General features: G+C 41.9%; 1 protein-coding gene across 8 annotated transcripts in view; it reads right to left on the bottom strand.

Moving 5' to 3' along the window:
• slc8a1b (solute carrier family 8 member 1b) overlaps positions 1–18,888 on the bottom strand; it is a 258,252-nt gene that overhangs the window by 36,598 nt on the left and 202,766 nt on the right. For 2 of the 8 annotated variants that reach the window (XM_051919132.1, XM_051919131.1), the window contains exons 3-7: positions 15,541–15,647; positions 6,721–6,741; positions 4,604–4,621; positions 4,488–4,502; positions 1,655–1,723 (exon numbers count right to left, since the gene is read on the bottom strand). In XM_051919132.1, coding sequence (XP_051775092.1) covers positions 1,655–1,723; positions 4,488–4,502; positions 4,604–4,621; positions 6,721–6,741; positions 15,541–15,647 — 230 coding nt within the window. Of the gene's footprint in view, positions 1–1,654; positions 1,724–4,487; positions 4,503–4,603; positions 4,622–6,720; positions 6,742–14,956; positions 15,061–15,540; positions 15,648–18,888 lie in introns of all 8 variants that reach the window. The other 6 variants (XM_051919133.1, XM_051919134.1, XM_051919135.1 and 3 more) reach the window with 6 other exon arrangements.

The following is an 18,888-nucleotide window of genomic DNA, read 5'->3' as shown; positions in this document are numbered from 1 at the left end:
CATAAAATACATTGATATGAAAGACACTATATGATAGAGAGCAAAGGCACTATCTAACATGTGGAGGTGGACTAAAAGGTCCATAGATATGAAAGACTTTATTTGATAAATAGATAAAAGGTACAGTACTCTATAATATACAGACATACAATTGAGTATATGATAAATAGTAATGGCACTACAAAATATATAGACGTGAAATGCAGTATATGATAGATAGCAAAATCACTATATGGTAGATACGGCAGGCATTATATAACACATAGATTTGAAAGACACTATATTGACATGAAAAGCACTAGAAAGGGAGATAGAACAGGCAGTATGTAAGAGATTTTTAAAGACTATATAATAGATAGACATATTTGAAAAGCAATACACAATAGATAGACAGTATATTGTAGATGAAATAAACTATATGATAGATTTTGAATGTCATTATATATTAGATAGATTTAAAAAGCCACTATATAATAGATACATAGGAACTATATAATAGATTGGTTTGAACATGGCAGCTTCAGCAGCACCCCCTGGTGTCCACAAAGCACACAGGGTAAAAATAAGCTGTGTGACCGATGAACAAGGTGGGAGCCTCTGTTCATGAATAAGCACATAAAAGTCATTTTAGATGTACCAAAATGACATGGATGATCCTTAAGACTTGATACAACACTCTATGGACATAATGTTCAAAAGTAACACTTTTTATTCAATGTGGAGAAAAGCTAACCCTCCATTCCTTAGTAAGAACCTCATCCCACTGGTCAAGCCCATTTTGGGAAAAGTCCTGGACATAAAGTCATTGCTTAAGGAAATGTAAATTCTGCTCTTTATCCGCAGATTCTTCAGGAGAATGTCCAGTCATCAATCCACAAAGGAGTGGCAGAAGAATGCTTCTGTGATGCAGGAGTGCGACGTCCCAGATATCCAATATGGATGTGACAGCTGCCATCAGAAAGGAACAAGGGACAGAAATTGGGCCTAAGGATTTTAATTTGAAATGAGATCAGAAACGACCCACGCCTGCTCGAGAGGCCACAAGTGCCACCAAGTTGGAGGTTTGGACAATAGTAACAGCTTGAAGTCACTGCCGCTGACCATAATGCTAATGGTGGTGATGTTATTAAATTGTAGAGTATATCAGAACCTCCAATAATAAATCAATGAAATAAGAACTGAAATGTTATGTTTCTGCTTCAATCAGGTTTTCTTTCTTCCAATATTAAGCTTTGGCTGAAAATCTGATAACACAACATGTCATTTTGAAACCTGCATAATCAAAAAGGCAGGGGAAGAAACCCTGGAAAGGGTGCTGGTCTATCATGGGTGGACATTGGACTCATTAATCAGCTGATAATATTCTCTGTGAAGAACATGCAACAATACTGGAAATCAGGTGGGGGCAAATACAATTTTCACATGAATATATATATATAAAAAAAAAAGCTGGGAAACATCTGCTTGGAAAAAGCAGACATCAGCAAGTCAGATGTTAGTTGGACCTCAGATGTCACCGTCATGTTAGGTTGAGACAGCAGGATTGGTGCTCATTAGTAAATCTTGATGGAGGAATGGCTGGTGCGTAGAAAGTCACTTCAAGGTGCCACTGTTAATAAAAGTGACCATGAGGCAAAAAGACAGAGAGAGATACCTGCAATATGGATGACACTTGTAGGTAATGGGTGGTCCTTACTTTGCACTTTCCTGTAGATGTTCTGGCCTAATGGAGTGGTCATCATAAAGAGAGTGGTCACTGGATGGGTCAGGTAAATGGGGTCAGGGCTCAGGGATTTGTGGGGAGGAGTTTCACACACAGCAGTGGATCCCAGTGGCCCTTACATTAAACACACCATGCAAGGAAGGCGCCCTGTCAGCTTAGGCTCTAATGGACATACAATGTGGTGCCCGTCTAAGCCTCAGCCTGTTACAAAACAGAACCCACTTATTTTTTGCTTCTCCACAGACACCGCAGGGCAGACGTGATAGCACTTGTGCTCGCTCTATTTCCTGCATCTCTGCCACAGGTGTCATCTTTATGTTGTCTGGCCAGTGGTGGCACTATCATACAGGGCTGCCCTCTATGGTTTACTGAAAGACAGACTAAGGAATCAAAGAAGGGAGGGAGTAAATAACCTGTAGTGGACCCTAAAAATACCAAACAGGTATTGTGAAGTTTCTATAGTTTCCTAAAAGCATCTGTGCTTCAGTTGTTTATAAGTTAGGAAAACAATTATTTGGCACCCCTGTCACCACCAGTGCTGTCACTGAGAGCCCAGTTTGAACCACTAGATGTGAAATTACAAAGACAACATAGTTGGGTTATTAAGACTTAATTAATAGGATGAGAAGAAACAGCAAGGAAGAAAACCCACACACACACATCCGGCGTAAAGAAGATGCTCTGCCTGGCATCACCTGGGCCAATGGTGTCTTTAAAGGAGTCTCCCAAGTCTCTTTTACTGATGCCACTTAGTAGCGATGGTGTTAGTCGATTAGTAGAAGGAGGAGAAAGTCCAAAATTCTGATTTGTAGCTAAAGTCCTTTTACAACTCTAGGGGTGACTGAATAAGTTCAAAGCAATATGGTGCTCTGATTACTGACTGCCCACCAGACTGGGGTGCATTGTTAAGGTGGCAGTGTTCAGTCAATAAAGTTGTGAGGCTGGAGCACAGCTGGCTTTATTGTACCGCGTCTCCATTTGACAAGCCTCTGACAAGGGGTTCTTGAATGTTGCTGCACCTCCATTACTGTGATATGTCTTTAAATATTCTTACTGGGTTACGGTGCCACCTTACAGCTTCACTGACCTGGTTTTAGTTTCCTGCCTGGTCACCATTTCTACAAGGTTTATACAATCTCCCTGTGTTCATGTGGGCATTCATTGGGCACTCCTTCCACTTTGTGGAGACGTGCAGGCGCGATTGACTGGTGACTCCAAATGGGCTACGCGTGTGTGATTATTGTGAAATAGCTAAATTACTGTTGGGTGGGCTGCCATACTGAGACAATATGCAACAGGGTAGCTTCTAGATTATTATGCTATCTGATATTAGATTCAGAACCATACAGAACTATAATATAATATAAAATAACACCTTTTCAATCCAATCCAATTTAGTGTTATATAATATAATATAATATAATATAATATAATATAATATAATATAATATAATATGTCCCAGTATTCCTGAATTAGGTTTGATTTGAAAATGCAATACTGCTTATAATAATTCATTCATTACATTTATATAGCGCTTTTCTCAGTATTCAAAGCGCTATCCACACAGGGAGGAACCGGGAAGTGAACCCACAACCTTCCACAGTCTCCTTACTGCAAAGCAGCAGCACTACCACTGCGCCACCTGTGAGGACATAAAACATGTCATAAAACATGCATCTATACCCTAAATTGGTTTGAATTTCAAAATGATATATTATATTATATTCAAGATCATAGGACTATATTACAGTATATTGTATTATAAACTGTCTATTTTTAAACATAATATAACATATTTTTTAAATCAAATCCAAATAAGGGTTACATGGTAATATTATAATTATCTCATATACTCTACTATATTATAGCACAAAAGAACATGTTTAAATCGAATCTAAACAGTGGCTGTAGGGGAAAATTATATTATATTATATTATATTATATTATGTAGTGTATTATAGCAAATAATTTTCAAATCTAGTCCAATTCAGGGTTAAAGTTATAGAAGTATATAATATACTTTCTAATTTAATCCAAATAAGTGCTGTAGGGTTATCATATATTATATTATAAACTGCCTATATTAAAACATAACATAAAATGTAATTTTTAAATCAAAAACAAAAAAGGGTTGTAGGGTTATGTTATAATGATCTCATATGTTGTACTATTGTATACTATTACGCAAAATAACATATGTTCAAATTGAAGCCAAACAACAGTTGTAGGGGTATAATATAATATAATATAATATAATATAATATAATATAATATAATATAATATAATATAATATAATATAATTCCAAACTCAATCCAATTCAAGCTAATAGGCCTATATTATATTTGATCATAAACTCTACTATATTATAACATAAAATAACATAATTTTCAAATCCAATCCAATTCAGGGTCATAGGGCTATGTTATATTAAATTAGATTCAACTGGTAAATTTTCCAGATGCGCAGGTCAGATTAACTGGTGACTCGAAGCTGTGTGTTTGTGGGTAGGTGTGTGAGGGTGCCCTGTCATGGACTGGGTTGGTCCCTGCCTTGTACCCACTGATGCCAGGGGGTCTCAGACTGTTATGTGATGTTATTTTCTATCACATATAAAGGCAGCAGTCCCCATCACTGTGCAATTGACTTAAAATGATGAATAAGCAGTGCTGGTCCCAGTCGGGCAGCCTGATGATTGAAAGGACTTCAGCTACAATGCGTTGTGCTACGTTTATTGCAAAGTACAAAGAAATAAGCGCCTTACCGTACATAACATTCCCTTAAAAAGAGAAAAAGCAGCCGTGTTAGTTAGAGAAAGCAAAAAGCAAGGATGGCTTTGACAGGTTTGACTTTGAAGGTTACAAAAAATAAATATCCTACCTGTCTTAACGAAGCCACCTAAAAAAAAGATATTAAACAAAAATGATTAAGTGATCTCTTGCATCACAAGCAGTCAAAGAGAGCTGCTAATCAAGTGACAAATGTCTATGCTGTCTGGAGACTCAAGTGTCACATCTGCCAGGTCAATACAGACATTTCATTTTAATGGGCTACATTGGCACTTAAGGACAACTGCCAACAGAGTAAGGTCAACGGCCATAGTGGGTCATCAAAATGTATTAGCACAATTGTGTAGTGTGTTGTATTTATCACAGTACATTTGTTATTATTGTATAGCACACTGGGCTCATAAGATGAGATGAAAAGAAGAAATGGAACTGAATAAAGTGAGATTTAAGTTGGGGTCCCTCTCCCCTGCCAAGTGGGTGTTATTTTTTTATTATTAGAGGTCACTAAAGTTGGCCCACCAATTTTAGACTGACATGCCTTTCTGCAAGCAGCATGGTGCAGTTAGCTAGTCCACCATATCATTAGGGCAGAGACCTACAGTGCAGCCTTAAGGCTCAAGGGGGTAAGCAATGTTCCAGTTAAGAAAGGGGAGTTCCCAACAAGTGATTGTGGATTGCAATGGTGGGCTGTCCCCTTACCTTTAGTTGGAACCACAAAATAGATGGTTCCAGACTCCTCCATTTCACAGTTATTGAGGCCTCTGTGTTCCTGGGAACACTTAGAGTTCAAGAAATGGTTTTATTCCCTTACCATGATCTTTGCCTCACCATAATTTGATAAGGTCTACAGAGAGTTTCTGCGAGTCCTGTAGAGCTTTCTTGTGCTGTTCTAAATGATGTCCAATCATCTGAGTTCACCACAGGTGGTCTCCAGTTGGGTTCTCAACACATCTCAAGGAGAATTAAAGTGAACAGGAGGCACCTGAGCACAATTTGGAGTGCCACATCAAAGGTTTGAATACTTCTTTGAATAAAAGATTTCAGTTTTTTTTATTTTTAATAAATTTGCAGACCTTTCTGAAATCTTACTTTCACTTTGTCATTATAGGTTATTGACTGCAGATAGTTGGCAAAAATGGAAAATGTATCCATTTAAAACAAAATCTACAACACAATAAAGTGTGCAGAAAGAGTGAAGGGGTCTAAATACTATATAGCCCTATATATATATACTGTACACACACACAATATACAGTATAGCATGTTGTCACATGTAAATAGTACAGTTAAATTCTTACTTGCCTGTGCTAATCAACACACAACTCATCATTTCATGTTTGTATATTTCTTGTTTATTTGTATTTTGAACCGGGGGGGTTGGGCACCCAAAAGCCACAGCTTTGGGATCACCACCTGCTTATGTATGCTGGCATTAAACATGGCATTAGTATCATGATATTGTAGTTTATACTTCTGTTCTTCAGCTCTCATGAATTTTCTGTGTTTTTGAACTTTATGTGTTAAGAATTAACACGTCTGACTTTCTTGGTATTGTTTGCTTTGGATTCACCTTATAGGCTTTTCCTCTTTTTTGGTCAATTTGATTTTTCTGTTCTTTTTTTCAAATTTGCTTAAAGAAATCTTCAAAATATAAAGGCACTTTATTTTGGTTTGAGGCCAGATGTGCTTCTTCCTCTCTCACCTCACCTTTAGTTAAGTCCTTACTGGGCCTGTGCAGGATGAGAAACCTGCTTCTTGAGTTTGACACCAGGCTGAGTTTTGTTACTAGTCTGTATCTGGTGCCTTTTGGCCTTGTTTTTAGGTATGCCTGGGTCTTGAGTTTTGTAGATCCCAGAAGACTGCAACAGTATCATAACAGAGTTGGATGAGGGCTATCATTAGTTGGTATGCAGGTATTTGGGAATTGGGCAAACCACGGAAATCCTGCTGGGGTTCTAGGAAGGCCCAAACAATGCAGAATGTGTATATTGTATTGCATATTTTAAACCCACGGCTGACGTCACTCACATTGTCATACTGGTATTATAATCAGAATCCTAAACCTCCCATAAAAAGGACACACCATTACAATATGCTGATAAACATTCAGTTTCAAAATGGAAAGGTCAAACAATCAAAGAAAAATAAACTATAAAATTAAATTAAAAACAAAGAAAGAAAAAGAAGAAAAGGGCAGGAAATTCTTACCAAGCTCATGCAGTAACAGGGCTGTCAACAAAATGAAAAACAGAATGAGAAATGAAAGAAATAAAGATGAGAACAGAAGGCTGCATTCATGCGAAACCGAAACCAAAGGATAAGGCCAGGCTGACACAGGAAGGAGTGTAGCCATTGGCCTCGTGCTGCCATCGGAGATGAAATGGACGACCAGTTCCTCTGTTTATTCCCAGATGTCCTGGGTAATGGAGAAGCTGACCGTGTTGAAACCAAAATTCGTAAAAACATTTACAAACGTGCGGTTAATCATGCACCTGTAAGGAAATCTTGGGGAGGTCACAGCAAAGCACACTTTGTGTGGAATGTCAGTTAGCCATTTTACAGATAGGTGAATTCTCCAGTATTTATTCCCGTGAGTGAGGCTTCCGTCTTTTACACTCCAGTGATTGAAATTTGCTCTTTTTCCCAACAACTTTTATAAGTTTGCTCAACTGGTTCCATTCATGTCATAGAAAATGACATTTGCACCATTTTTTAAGGGACAGAAAAATAAAAAAGGACGCCTGATGTAAGCCAAGTGCTCGAGCATCGTGCACCCTATCTTTGTGGAAACCTCGTGTCTAAGCTTCTCGGGTGGCCCTGATCTTCTCACGCCTTTTAGTAATTTTTTCTACCTATTTGCCTGTTTTTGGACAAGTCTTATTACCTTTACTTATTCCTATTTTGTTTGCTTTTCTACTCTGCTACTGTATATCCACCTGCTTGTTTCGTCAGCTACACTCTGGGTAACAAAAATAGATTTCACTTCTTATTCAAGTCATGTCTCAATTTGGTTAAATCTGCACACTAATGAAGTTGTGTGTTTTAATTGGTCGTATACCACGCCACAGTCTAACATGTTGGCTTTTCCTACTGTCTCAAATGTTCTTTCATTTAGGCTATAATTGTGTAGCAATGCTACATGAAAAAACACTTCAGTTCTTTTTGGGTTCATTTTGCCACTGGGCAGCGTCAGCTGTTACTGCTATGGCTGCAGGGAGAAGAAAGACGAGGTGCTGAAATTTAAAAGGGAGCTGTAAGAAACCGTAAGGGAGGTGCGATTGTTGTTTGTGTTTTCTTTTATACTGCCTGGATTACGATCATCAACACCCCAAGGATTACAGGTTTCCCTTGGACTTGTGTCCTGTGTCTAGCTTTTTCATGGGGTTTTGTTTGGCCTGGAAGTCACTTTGTATGGAGACACGCTGTTTCCCTCCATGACATCGGACGGCATCTTCATGGTAGGACAAACTTTCCATTTCTTTCAGGAAGCTGTTCACTGGGGACTTCATTTCATTCATCACCATCATCTGCATTCTGGTTCTGGACCATTGTTTGTATTTACCATTTATCGTTAGTACGTATCGTCTGGTGGGTTTCTTTTGCGTCTTTGTTTAGTTAATTAATTATCGCTATTGGAGTTTGGTGGGGATGGTTCTGCACATGCGTTATCTGTTTAATTGTTTTGTATTTATAGTTTGTTTAGTACATTCTTTTTTATTTTTTTTTATTTTAATCATTGTGCTACTTGTCTTTGTGTGTGAGTGTGCATGGGCCAAGTCAAGGCTGGTTGCACTCGTAAATAAAACAAACAAAACACAAAAGTGTGAATCTGAGCGCTTTGTGGCCCATATAATTGGTGTGTTATTAATAAATTTTTATTACTTTTTATTTATTAGTAACGATTTATTCACAACACCACAATGCCATTTTGTCTCCTGTCATTTTTGCACGGCTTGTTTGTGGTTCCTGTGCCTACTGCTGAACACGACGGGATGTTTACATGACATATGACGTCACACACACTTGGTGTCAAGATTTTAGTGGTTTTGTACACTTTCTTGCTTTCAAAGCCGTTTTGTTGAACGGTCTTCACTATTTTGCTAGTTTGGATGTGCCGCATCGCCCTGATATGACCTATTTGATATCACATCACGCACATACTATACAACGTGTTCTGCCCCCTTATTCTTCTCCTGCCATTATTTTACAATATTAGTGCTTAGACGGCATCATCAGTCTCAGAGATGGTGAAGAGCCAGAATATCTCAGTCTGAGGACACCAGTCGCTTTCAGTATTTGTTTCCTCATCTACCTTTACTTATAAGTAACTGCATTTATATAGCGCTTTTCTAGATACTCAACATGCTTTACATAGTGGGGAGCCACTTCAGCCACCACCAATGTGCAGCATCCACCTGTGTGATATGATGGCAACCACTCTTGTTTCTGTACACCCACTGCACATTAGCTAATAGGTGGTGAAGAGGTGACAGAGGTAGTTAGACAGTTAGGAACAGAGGATGTTTAGGGGGCTATAGTGGAAGAGGCCATGATGGACAATTTAGCCAGGACACCCAAATATTTTCAAAGGATGCCTAGAGATTTTTCTGTGGCCACAAAGACTCAAGTCTCATATGAAGGTGTCCTCCTTCACAATGCACTATGATATTGGGATCTACAAAAAAAAAAACACAGGGTAGGCGCCCCCTGCTGGCCTCACTAACACCTCTTCTTGCAGCAATCCAGGTTTTCCTGGCAAGTCACCCATGAAAGTGCTGGCTGGGCTCAGACATGCTTATCTTCAGGTAGGTGACCTGTTCTGAAGTGCCTTTACAGCTCAGAAGGCCAATGAAATGTGGGTGATTTGTCCTGGGACCCCAATTCTTTTTAACGTGCTCTGCCTGCTCTTTTCTTACATCCCCCTTCAGTGCCTTCATGTGCCAACCAGAAAAGATGAATGAGAAAACATAAGATTACCAAACAGAATTAGGAAAAGAACTCATTTTACAGTCTCAGTGCTGTTCACGCTTGTCAAGTGGTTTTAGTCATGGAAACCACAAAGAAGCAGAGCGATTAGTTATAACTAAGAAAAAGACGCCCTAATTAATGGCGGCTTGTTCTGCTTCAGCACCCAGCTCTCTTAACATTTCCTGTGCAGACGACGCACGTTTAATTGATTATATCACTGGAACGGAAAACAGCAACTTTAGAATGTGAGGCGCGCGGCTTGGAACGAGAAGTTTCTTTTTTCAAAATTTGAATGAGATCTGGCATTGTGTGCTGGCAGCGAGGAGATTAGGAGCGTCAGCGGTGACCTTTTTAGCTTAAAAAAAGCAAAGCTCCCAAGACAAAAAAAAAATAGGCAGCTAGGTCTCCATTGTGACAAACAGAAACTCATCAAAAAAATATTAACACGCTGTAAAAAAAACGTAAAATAAAATATAAACATGCTGTACCAGACCTCTGGGAAAAGGTCCTGGTGTGTCGATATCACCTCCTTTGATTCATCCATCAGGGTCTGAGCCCAGGTTCAAAGAGGTACAAGTTGGCAGCATTAGCCACCGTACCAGAACATAACCCATTACAGTAAAATAAAACACATTTTCCAAGTGCAGAGTTGTGGAGCTGAAGCTTCTCCTGGGCAACATTAGGAAAATGGACAGTAACCAACACTGGGCAGGATGCCAGCCCATTGCAGGGTACAGTGCTGCAAACTCCCAGGCTCAGCTGTAGTGAGCCAATCAACCTAACATGCACAGCCTTTGGGATGTGGGAGGAAGACTGGAACACCTGGGCACTATGGAGAACTTTCTGGGTTATCAATTGAGCTCAAAAGTTGAAGAACTGGCAATGCCAACTTACAGTCCATATAAGCAAAGCAGCACTGAGAGGACAAATTGGGGGAAATTCACAAGCAAACAAATGTTACTTGAGAAAATATTATGGAGTCACACTGCATGGAGAATGTGCAAAACATTAATCATAATCAGGCCTGCCAGTATGCCCAGTGTGAATTATTATACAATGAGCAACCTGTCCGGGGTGCATTTGTGCCATGTGCCCATCACTGCTGGGGCAGGTGTTGCTTTTCTGTAACTCTGAATCGAATAAGTGGGCCAGAAAATTAATGACTGGATGGAGGGATGGATGTGCCATGTTATATTGCAACAGTGTTCACAATGCCAGCGCCCTATACTCTGTTGGCACCCACCCTGCTGATAACTGGTTACAGAAGATCTTTTTCAGGGTTGCTTGTGTGCCCGCTCTGGGGTGCAATCTGTAAGAGCAAACTCAATATTAGATTGTGAAGGGTGGCACTTTTAAATGCAGTCTGTTCAGTCCCATTGCCAACCCACCAACTGGCACGTGGGAGGAAACTGGAAATCCTGGAGGATAAATGTCACGAACATGCAAATTTCATGAGGAAGGAATACTGTCTGAACTGGTATCCAAGCACAGGGAAGAGGTAATGGCACCTGTTGTGCCACTGTATCACCCCATTTTAGATCTGCATCCCGCCTTGTGCCTAATGCTGCCAGGATAACCTTCAGCTGCCCATGGATACAATGGAATTGGAAAATGTATTTTATCATACTGTGTTGGATTATGTGACCTGGTGACAACAGAAGCTGGTGCTTCCAGGTGCCTGGCCAGGTCAGTGTCTGTGTAGATGTTCTCCCTTTGTGTGGATTTTATCTGATACTCCAGTTTGTCTCCAACAAAGATGCATGTATAAGGTTAAGAGGTGACCCTGACTTGGCCCAGCAAGAGCCTCTAGGGCACAATGACCATTGGTGCTCATAATGGCACAGGACGCAGTCTCCAATTGACTCTCACAAAAACACATGGCTTACATTAAAGGATGGCACAGTGGTGATACAGTTATGCTGCCATCTCACAGATCATCATTGAGTCCTAACCTGTCTGTGTGGGCTGTGCACGCTCTCCCTGTGGCTCTTCTGGGGACTTTCTTTGGGTGCTCCAGTCTGTCTGACACAAGTATGACTGTGGCTGCATACATGCATAGCTAGATCCTCTGAAACACTGCTGCCCAATCCAGGACTGGCTCCTGATACTTCCTCAATGTTGAGAGATATGTACTGTCAAGATGGTGCCATTGGGTGATAGTTTGACCAGCTTGGTGGACCGAATGCTCCTTCTCCTATGTTCACTGGATTCTCATCAGTGTAAACTGGACCTAGCACTGAAAACCTTTACAGGTAGAATTAATATGGATCTCGATCCCTAAAGTGCATAGTGGGACTCATCTGATCATCCTGACTGGAAATAGTGGCATTATATGTGGGTGATACTTTTTGATAATGATGGTAGATGATGTTATTACTGTAGACCATTATGCTTTATACTCCGTATGTCTTCTTGATGGCCCAATGCCACCGGCTACGCTGCTGCACTATATTGATATGAAGGTACCTGGCTCCCAGCAGAGGGCACCATGCTACAGTATATTATATGATGCCTTGTACCAGATGATACTGGGATAGGCTACACCTGCCACAAAACCCTGTTGTGGATAAGCAAGTTAAAATGGATTATATTATATTATATTATCAAACCTACATGATCCAGTTCAGAGTCATGGGTGGCACTTTGACTCCTTTAGCTCCAGTGGCTAGTATGATTGTTCTATAATCCAAAGGCCGCAAGTTCAAGTCCTGCATCTGCTCAGGAAGGATGAGCAGTATGGGAGGGCATCACCCAGAGTGACTTTCTCAGCAGAGATCTCAAGATGGCGCCATTGGGTGACAGCTTGGTGGACTGAATGGTCTCTGCTCCTATGTTCAGCGCACTTTGATTAACATAAACCAGATAGAGCACTGAAAACCTTTACAGGCAGAACGCATAAGTATCCTGATCCCCAAAGTGCATAGTAGGATTTAAACAACGCTGGACAATGTGGTCACCCTGGTTACAATAAGTGGCACTCTACGTGGGTGACATTTTTTGCTAATGAGGGTAGATAATGTCTTCTCTGGAGAACATTACACTTTACAATCTGTGTGCCTCTTGACAGTTCAAGTCAACCGGCTAAGCTGCTGCACTATATTGATATGCGGGTGCTCAGCTGCCAGGAAGGGTTGCCATGCTGCAGTATATTATATAATGCCATGTGCCCAATGGGTAATAGGATAAGTCGGCTTGGAAAACTTATTTTATCTTACTGCAGTGGATTATGTGACCTGGTGACAACAGAAGTTGGTGTTGCTACTTCTCATATCCAGGAACCAAGCCAGCTTGGTGTCTGTGTAGATCGTACAAGTTCTCCCTTTGTCTGTATTATATTATATTATATTATATTATATTATATTATATTATATTATATTATATTATATTATATTATATTATACAGGGAGATTCACTTGTAAGATGCCCCGAATATTCTGTTGTAACTCCCATTAGAATGAAGCAATCTGAACCAAAAAATACACTATATACATTGACGTTTGTGTAATCAATTGCATTACATGCAATGCTGGAAGTGGTGTCCGTTTTCTGCCAGACACATTTCAATGCGGCGCTCTATGTGCATGAATGCATCGGCAAGCATCTTGTTGGGAATACCAGCAATTTCACGTTGGATGCTTTCCTTCAAATCTTCCACAGTGCAAGGCTTGTCCCGATAGACATTTCCTTTGAGCAAACCCCAAAGGAAGAAGTCTGGTGGTGTCAGATCCGCTGATCGTGGTGGCCCAAGCCCTCTTGAAATGACCCTGTTGCCGAAGATGGACTCCATTTCTGCCATGCTCCTTGCTGATGTGTGACACATTTCTCCATCTTGCTGGAAGTAACCTTTGGTTAACTCGCAATCATCCAGTTGATTCTGACATCGCTTAAACAAATTGGTGACCCGATAGGTTTGCCCCATGAATACGCGCTGCTCAATACTGTACACCACCATCCTGATGAGAAGTCGAATGACTGAGTGAAGATATACGGGCAGGATGACCCAGAAGTTGCAAAAGGAGGTTAAACGTTGCGACGTCCGCCTGGTGCCAACCTCATCACTTTGACGCAGGCTCATCCCAGCTTGTTCAAAGCTCCATATACTGAGGAGCACATTGCCCGTTGTTTTCTTTCAGATTGCTTCGTTCTAGCAAGAGTTTTTACAGAATATTCAGGGGCTCTTTCGAGTGAAGCTCCCTGTATTGTATTATATTATATTATATTATATTATATTATATTATATTATATTATATTATATTATATTATATTATACTGTAACACAAACAGTCCCAAAACTGACATCTAGTCGATAAGAGGTTGATTAAGTTGACCTCTTTCGTAAATTACTATGGATAAAAGTGTCTGCCAAGTAAATAAATGCACATGTAAATATTATATTAAAAAGCATAAAATTCCTAAACCCCCTTAATCCAGTTCAGGGTCACAAGTGGCTCTTTTAGCTATAATGACTAAGATGGTTGTTCTTTATTATTTTTCTTGCGTTTCCTTAAGGTTACAAAATTAACTTTGTGTGGTTTTAGGGTTTTAACACTCAAGTAGTTCAATTCTACAATCAGAATTTTATTTAGAACTTGGGTTTAGAAGTTGCTTAATTTTTTCCGATGTCATTTTGTTTTTGGGTGCCGCTGTCCTGTGGCTTTTGCATCACAGGGGCTTTCCCATGATGCACCAGGGATGCACCGTCATCGGCACGCTGGTATAAAGTTCATACCAAAACAGCCTCTAACATCTTAGACTAGATCAAACCTAGAGAACTACTTAATGTGATATTCTGATTACTGGTTCATTGAATATAAGCTGTGACTCCATGTTTTTTGACTTTCGTTTATGACCCTTGCTTTACTCTTTGACTCCACTCTTTCTCTTGATCCCCACTCTTAATTCTTTTGGATTGGTTGCTCTTTTTTGCAGTCAGCACAGTTCTGTAATCCAAAGGTCCCAAGATTGAGTCCTGCAGCTGCTCAGGGACAACGAGCCATTTCAGAGGGCATCAACCTGAACGAATTCTTCAGCAGAGCCATGGACTCTTGGGATGGTGTCACTAAGTTGAGATTTTGGACTAGCTTGGTGAACTGAGTGTTGTCTTGTCACACGTTCACCGCATTCCCGATTAGCTGAGTATTGAAATCCTTTACAGCCACAACTAATTTTAATCTCGATTCCCGAAGGGCTCCGTTTGATTTAGGACACACTCTGGTCACCCTGGTATATGAAGTGGCACCGAACATGGGTGATAATTATTGCAGATGAATACTCCTGCCGCACTACACTGACAAACAGCTGCTCCATGGTGTATCGTGCAGCGGAGAAGTAGAGGAGGCCGCGCTCATCAGCTTGAACAGCTGAAGAGGACAACGAAGCAGAGATGGAACGCAGCAAGCCAGAAAAGAAAAGGCAGTGTGAGAGTAGAGAGATAAAAAGAGGAGAGGGTCTCAAGGGTCTTTTGGTACTCTCACACCTGTCCATCCTCGTCTTTTCCATATTGGCTCCTGCAGTTCGATGTAGAAATTGGACAGTTTCTCATACTCCTCACGGTCAAGTATATTTACAGTAATGCTCTTCCTGTGGGAACACAAGACAGATTCAAAACAATGGGTTCAAGTCATGCTTTATGCACACACACTGGCAGGTCAGACACATGCAGCACACCTCGCTATGACAGAGTGTTAGTGAGATGGCACGATGGCTGGCAGGCTGACCCACATTCACTTTTGCTTGGTGGTCAGAGAAACAGATCCAGGACAGACATTACAAGGAAGCTGTGCCCAGGAAGCCTAATCTGCACTTGTAACCGGATAAAACCCCACCACCCAATGGTGGCCCCCCATTAGGAGGCAAATTCAAAGAAACATCATATTGTGTGCTCCCCTAAGTTCCCCCATGTTTTTCAGGACATCATTTGTAAAGATGCCTAATGAAATATGTTGGACCTCCTCAATTCGCATTGCCACCTCAAGCCAGTGAATGTGGGTGCTGCTGCCACGGCTGGGTGATTTGGGTCAGGCTGTGAGGACTGGGCGCCCCCACCAGCAGATCCCCCACCTTTCTTCTCACTCATCTCCACCAGACGGGGCTCCCCAATCTCAACGTAGAAGTTCTTGTTTTTTTCATACTCTTCATCGTCAATAACTTTGATCTTAATTGTTTTGCTGAAACAGAGAAAGAACAGAGATTGCAGAAGGAAAGCCAGGAAAAGACAGGCAGAAGAAGACAAAACAATCAGTGGCCAAACCAGAGAAAGAGAAAAGGCGAGAAGGAGAAGGAGAAAGGGAGAAAGAGTGGTGCTGCTGATGGCCACCTCTAAATTAAAGATGGGGCGGCAAGCTGCTCTAAAGTCACAATGCTCATCTGGCCACCCACAGTAAAGGACTCTATCGTTGTCACCCTCCTTCAACTCCACCCTGCGAGACTCCACTCGGCCATCCAGGTGGAGTTCTGCCCCTCCCAGGACCTGGCATTAGCACATTTTTCATTAACACTCCCATACTTCTTTGATATCTTCCTACCTAAAACAAACAGGGGTACCACCATTTTGGACACTCAACTAAAAATGGATTTGCCTTCAGTGCCACCCTGTTGACCATGTCTGACAAGCTTGCGGCAGTTATAACAAGTGGCAAACCTTCAGCATTTCTAAGCCAATCAGAGATAGCAATCGAGCATATCAGACTGTACTCCATCCTTCCTGTCTTACCTTTGACTCTTCTTAGCCAATCACAGATAGCTATGTAACCCCCTTGCCGCCACCAGCTCGTTCGTCTGTAGAATGAGGCTGCAGTAGATAATCGCCTGTGATGTCATTCTCCCTAACCGTCCTTGGCCAGTCAGAGAGAGTTCCACCTCTCTACACCATTTGCTTGATTTAGACCTCTCATTACCTCTCAGATGACAACTGAGCTCTGCCCTTAGTGACACAAGACATTCTCACTTTGATATGAACCCATCTGACTCTCCTTAGCCAATCACTGGCTGCGCCACTAGCTCATTTGCACCACAGAACAGATGATAATTTGTGATATCATTCTCCCTAACTTTCCTCAGCCAATCACAGATAGCTCCACACCTCCATGTTGTATTTCTGCCAGGGTTCCTGATCTGGCTGGCGTTCAAATACTTGTTTTATGTCCTTTTACTCATTTTTGAGTTATTTATTTATGTTAGTGTTACATTTGTTAATTATTTGCTCTATTCCTGATCCATCCATCCATCCTCTTCTGCTTATCCGAGATCGGGTCACGGGGGCAGCAGCTTGAGCAGAGATGCCCAGACTTCCCTCTCCCCAGCCACTTCTACTAGCTCTTCCTGGGGAATTCCGAGGCATTCCCAGGCCAGCCGAGAGACATAGTCCCTCTAGCGTGTCCTGGGTCTTCCTCGGGGCCTCCTCCCAGTTAGACGTTCCTCACCAGAGAGGCTTCCATGAGGCATCCTGATCAGATGCCCGAGCCACCTCATCTGACTCCTCTCGATGCGGAGGAGCAGCGGCTCTACTCTGAGCTCCTCCTGGATGACTGAGCTTCTCACCCTATCTTTAAGGGAAAGCCCAGACACCCTGCGGAGGAAACTCATTTCAGCCGCTTGTATTCGCGATCTTGTTCTTTCGGTCACTAACCATAGCTCATAATCAAAGGTGAGGGTAGGAACATAGATCGACTGGTAAATTGAGAGGTTTGCCTTACGGCTCAGCTCCTTTTTCACCATGACTGACCGATGCAGAGCCTGCATCACTGTGGACGACGCACCGATCCGCCTGTCGATCTCCCGCTCTATTCTTTCCTCACTCGTGAACAAGACCCTGAGATACTTGAACTCCTCCACTGGGGGCAGGATCTTGCTCCCAATCCTGAGAGAGCACTCCATCTTTTTCCGGCTGAGGACCATGGTCTCGGATTTGGAGGTGCTGATTCCCATCCCAGCCGCTTCACACTTGGCTGCAAACCGATCCAGAGAGAGCTGAAGATCACGGCCTGATGAAGCAAACAGGACAACATCATCTGCAAAAAGCAGTGACCCAATCCTGAGTCCACCAAACCGGACCTCCTCGATGCCCTGGCTGTGCCTAGAAATTCTGTCCATAAAAGTTATGAACAGAATCGGTGACAAAGGGCAGCCCTGGTGGAGTCCAATTCTCACCGGAAACAGGTTCGACTTACTGCCGGCAATGTGGACTAAGCTCTGACACTGGTTGTACAGGGACCAAACAGTCCTTATCAGGGGGTCCGGTACCCCAAACTCCTGGAGCACCCCCCACAGGATTCCCCGAGGGACACGGTTGAACGCCTTTTCCAAGTCCACAAAACGTATGTAGACACCTTTATTCCTGATGCATGTGTATATTCCTTATGTTTTGCGGGTGGTTACCCGAGAGGCAGGGTTACCTGCCCATCACTACAAGGGAATGCCCTCAGCCCTATAAAGGCGGAGGCAACCCACCCGTCCCTTGCGGTTCATTCTGAATGCACTCTTGGTGGGGTGAGTTTTCGTTTGCTTATTCTGGTGCTTTTTTTTTTACTTTTTCTTGATTTTTGAACCTATGCTGTTTTTGACTTCACCTCTTAGATTCTGTATCGGGACTTTGTTCTCTACTGTATTGCCTTATTGCTTTGGCAGCTCCTTTGACTTTTGTGCTCCATGGAACTTCTTTGTGCCCCAGGTCATTTTGTAAAAAAGGTATCTTTAATTTTAAAAAGATTCTGAGCCTTCCCTTGTTACTAGGCAGGTTTGAACTTCTTATTTGGAAGTTTTTGGGACTTGGTGCTTTGGGACTCTTGAGATTCATGACACTCTGCAATAAAAACTTGATGCACACCTCACATTAACTGTAAGGGACAGCTTTGTTCCTTTACACCAACAGCTTGATTTAGACCTCGCATCACCTCTTGGAATGAGGCTTCACTCAGACAGTGAGACTGAGGAGGAAGAGGAGGAGGTAGGGAGCATGCGTGATTACAGCGCATTGCTGCACCCACCATACCACCCGGATTGATATCCATGTGCAGCTGTGCAACGGGTGACACCTCAGCACCATACTGAACAGTATAAAGTTTTTTTACAGAGGATGGAGTGCCAATCCTGAGCTCCACCTAAACTGATGCGCTAGTGTCTCCCCCTCCCATCTGACACATCTGAAGCATTGTAAAGTACAACAGGTGAGTTATGATGTTGGTGATGATGATGTCGATCTTTACTCAGCCAATCAAAGACAGCTCTGCCCATCGACAGTAACCACTTGATAAACACCTCACATCAATCCTCAGAATGTGACTTCACTCAGCCAATCACAATCAGCTCCACCCCCACAGTTCTCTCACCTACAGATGATGCTATTCTCCCTAATTCTCTGCTTGGTCAATCAGAGAGAGCTTCATCCTTTACACCACTTGCTTGATTCAG

This window comes from Erpetoichthys calabaricus, chromosome 15 (genome assembly GCF_900747795.2).
Source record: "Erpetoichthys calabaricus chromosome 15, fErpCal1.3, whole genome shotgun sequence".
Taxonomy (NCBI): Eukaryota; Metazoa; Chordata; class Cladistia; order Polypteriformes; family Polypteridae; genus Erpetoichthys; species Erpetoichthys calabaricus.
The sequence above is the reverse complement of the archived record's forward strand: the minus strand, read 5'-3'. Positions and strand labels throughout refer to the sequence as shown.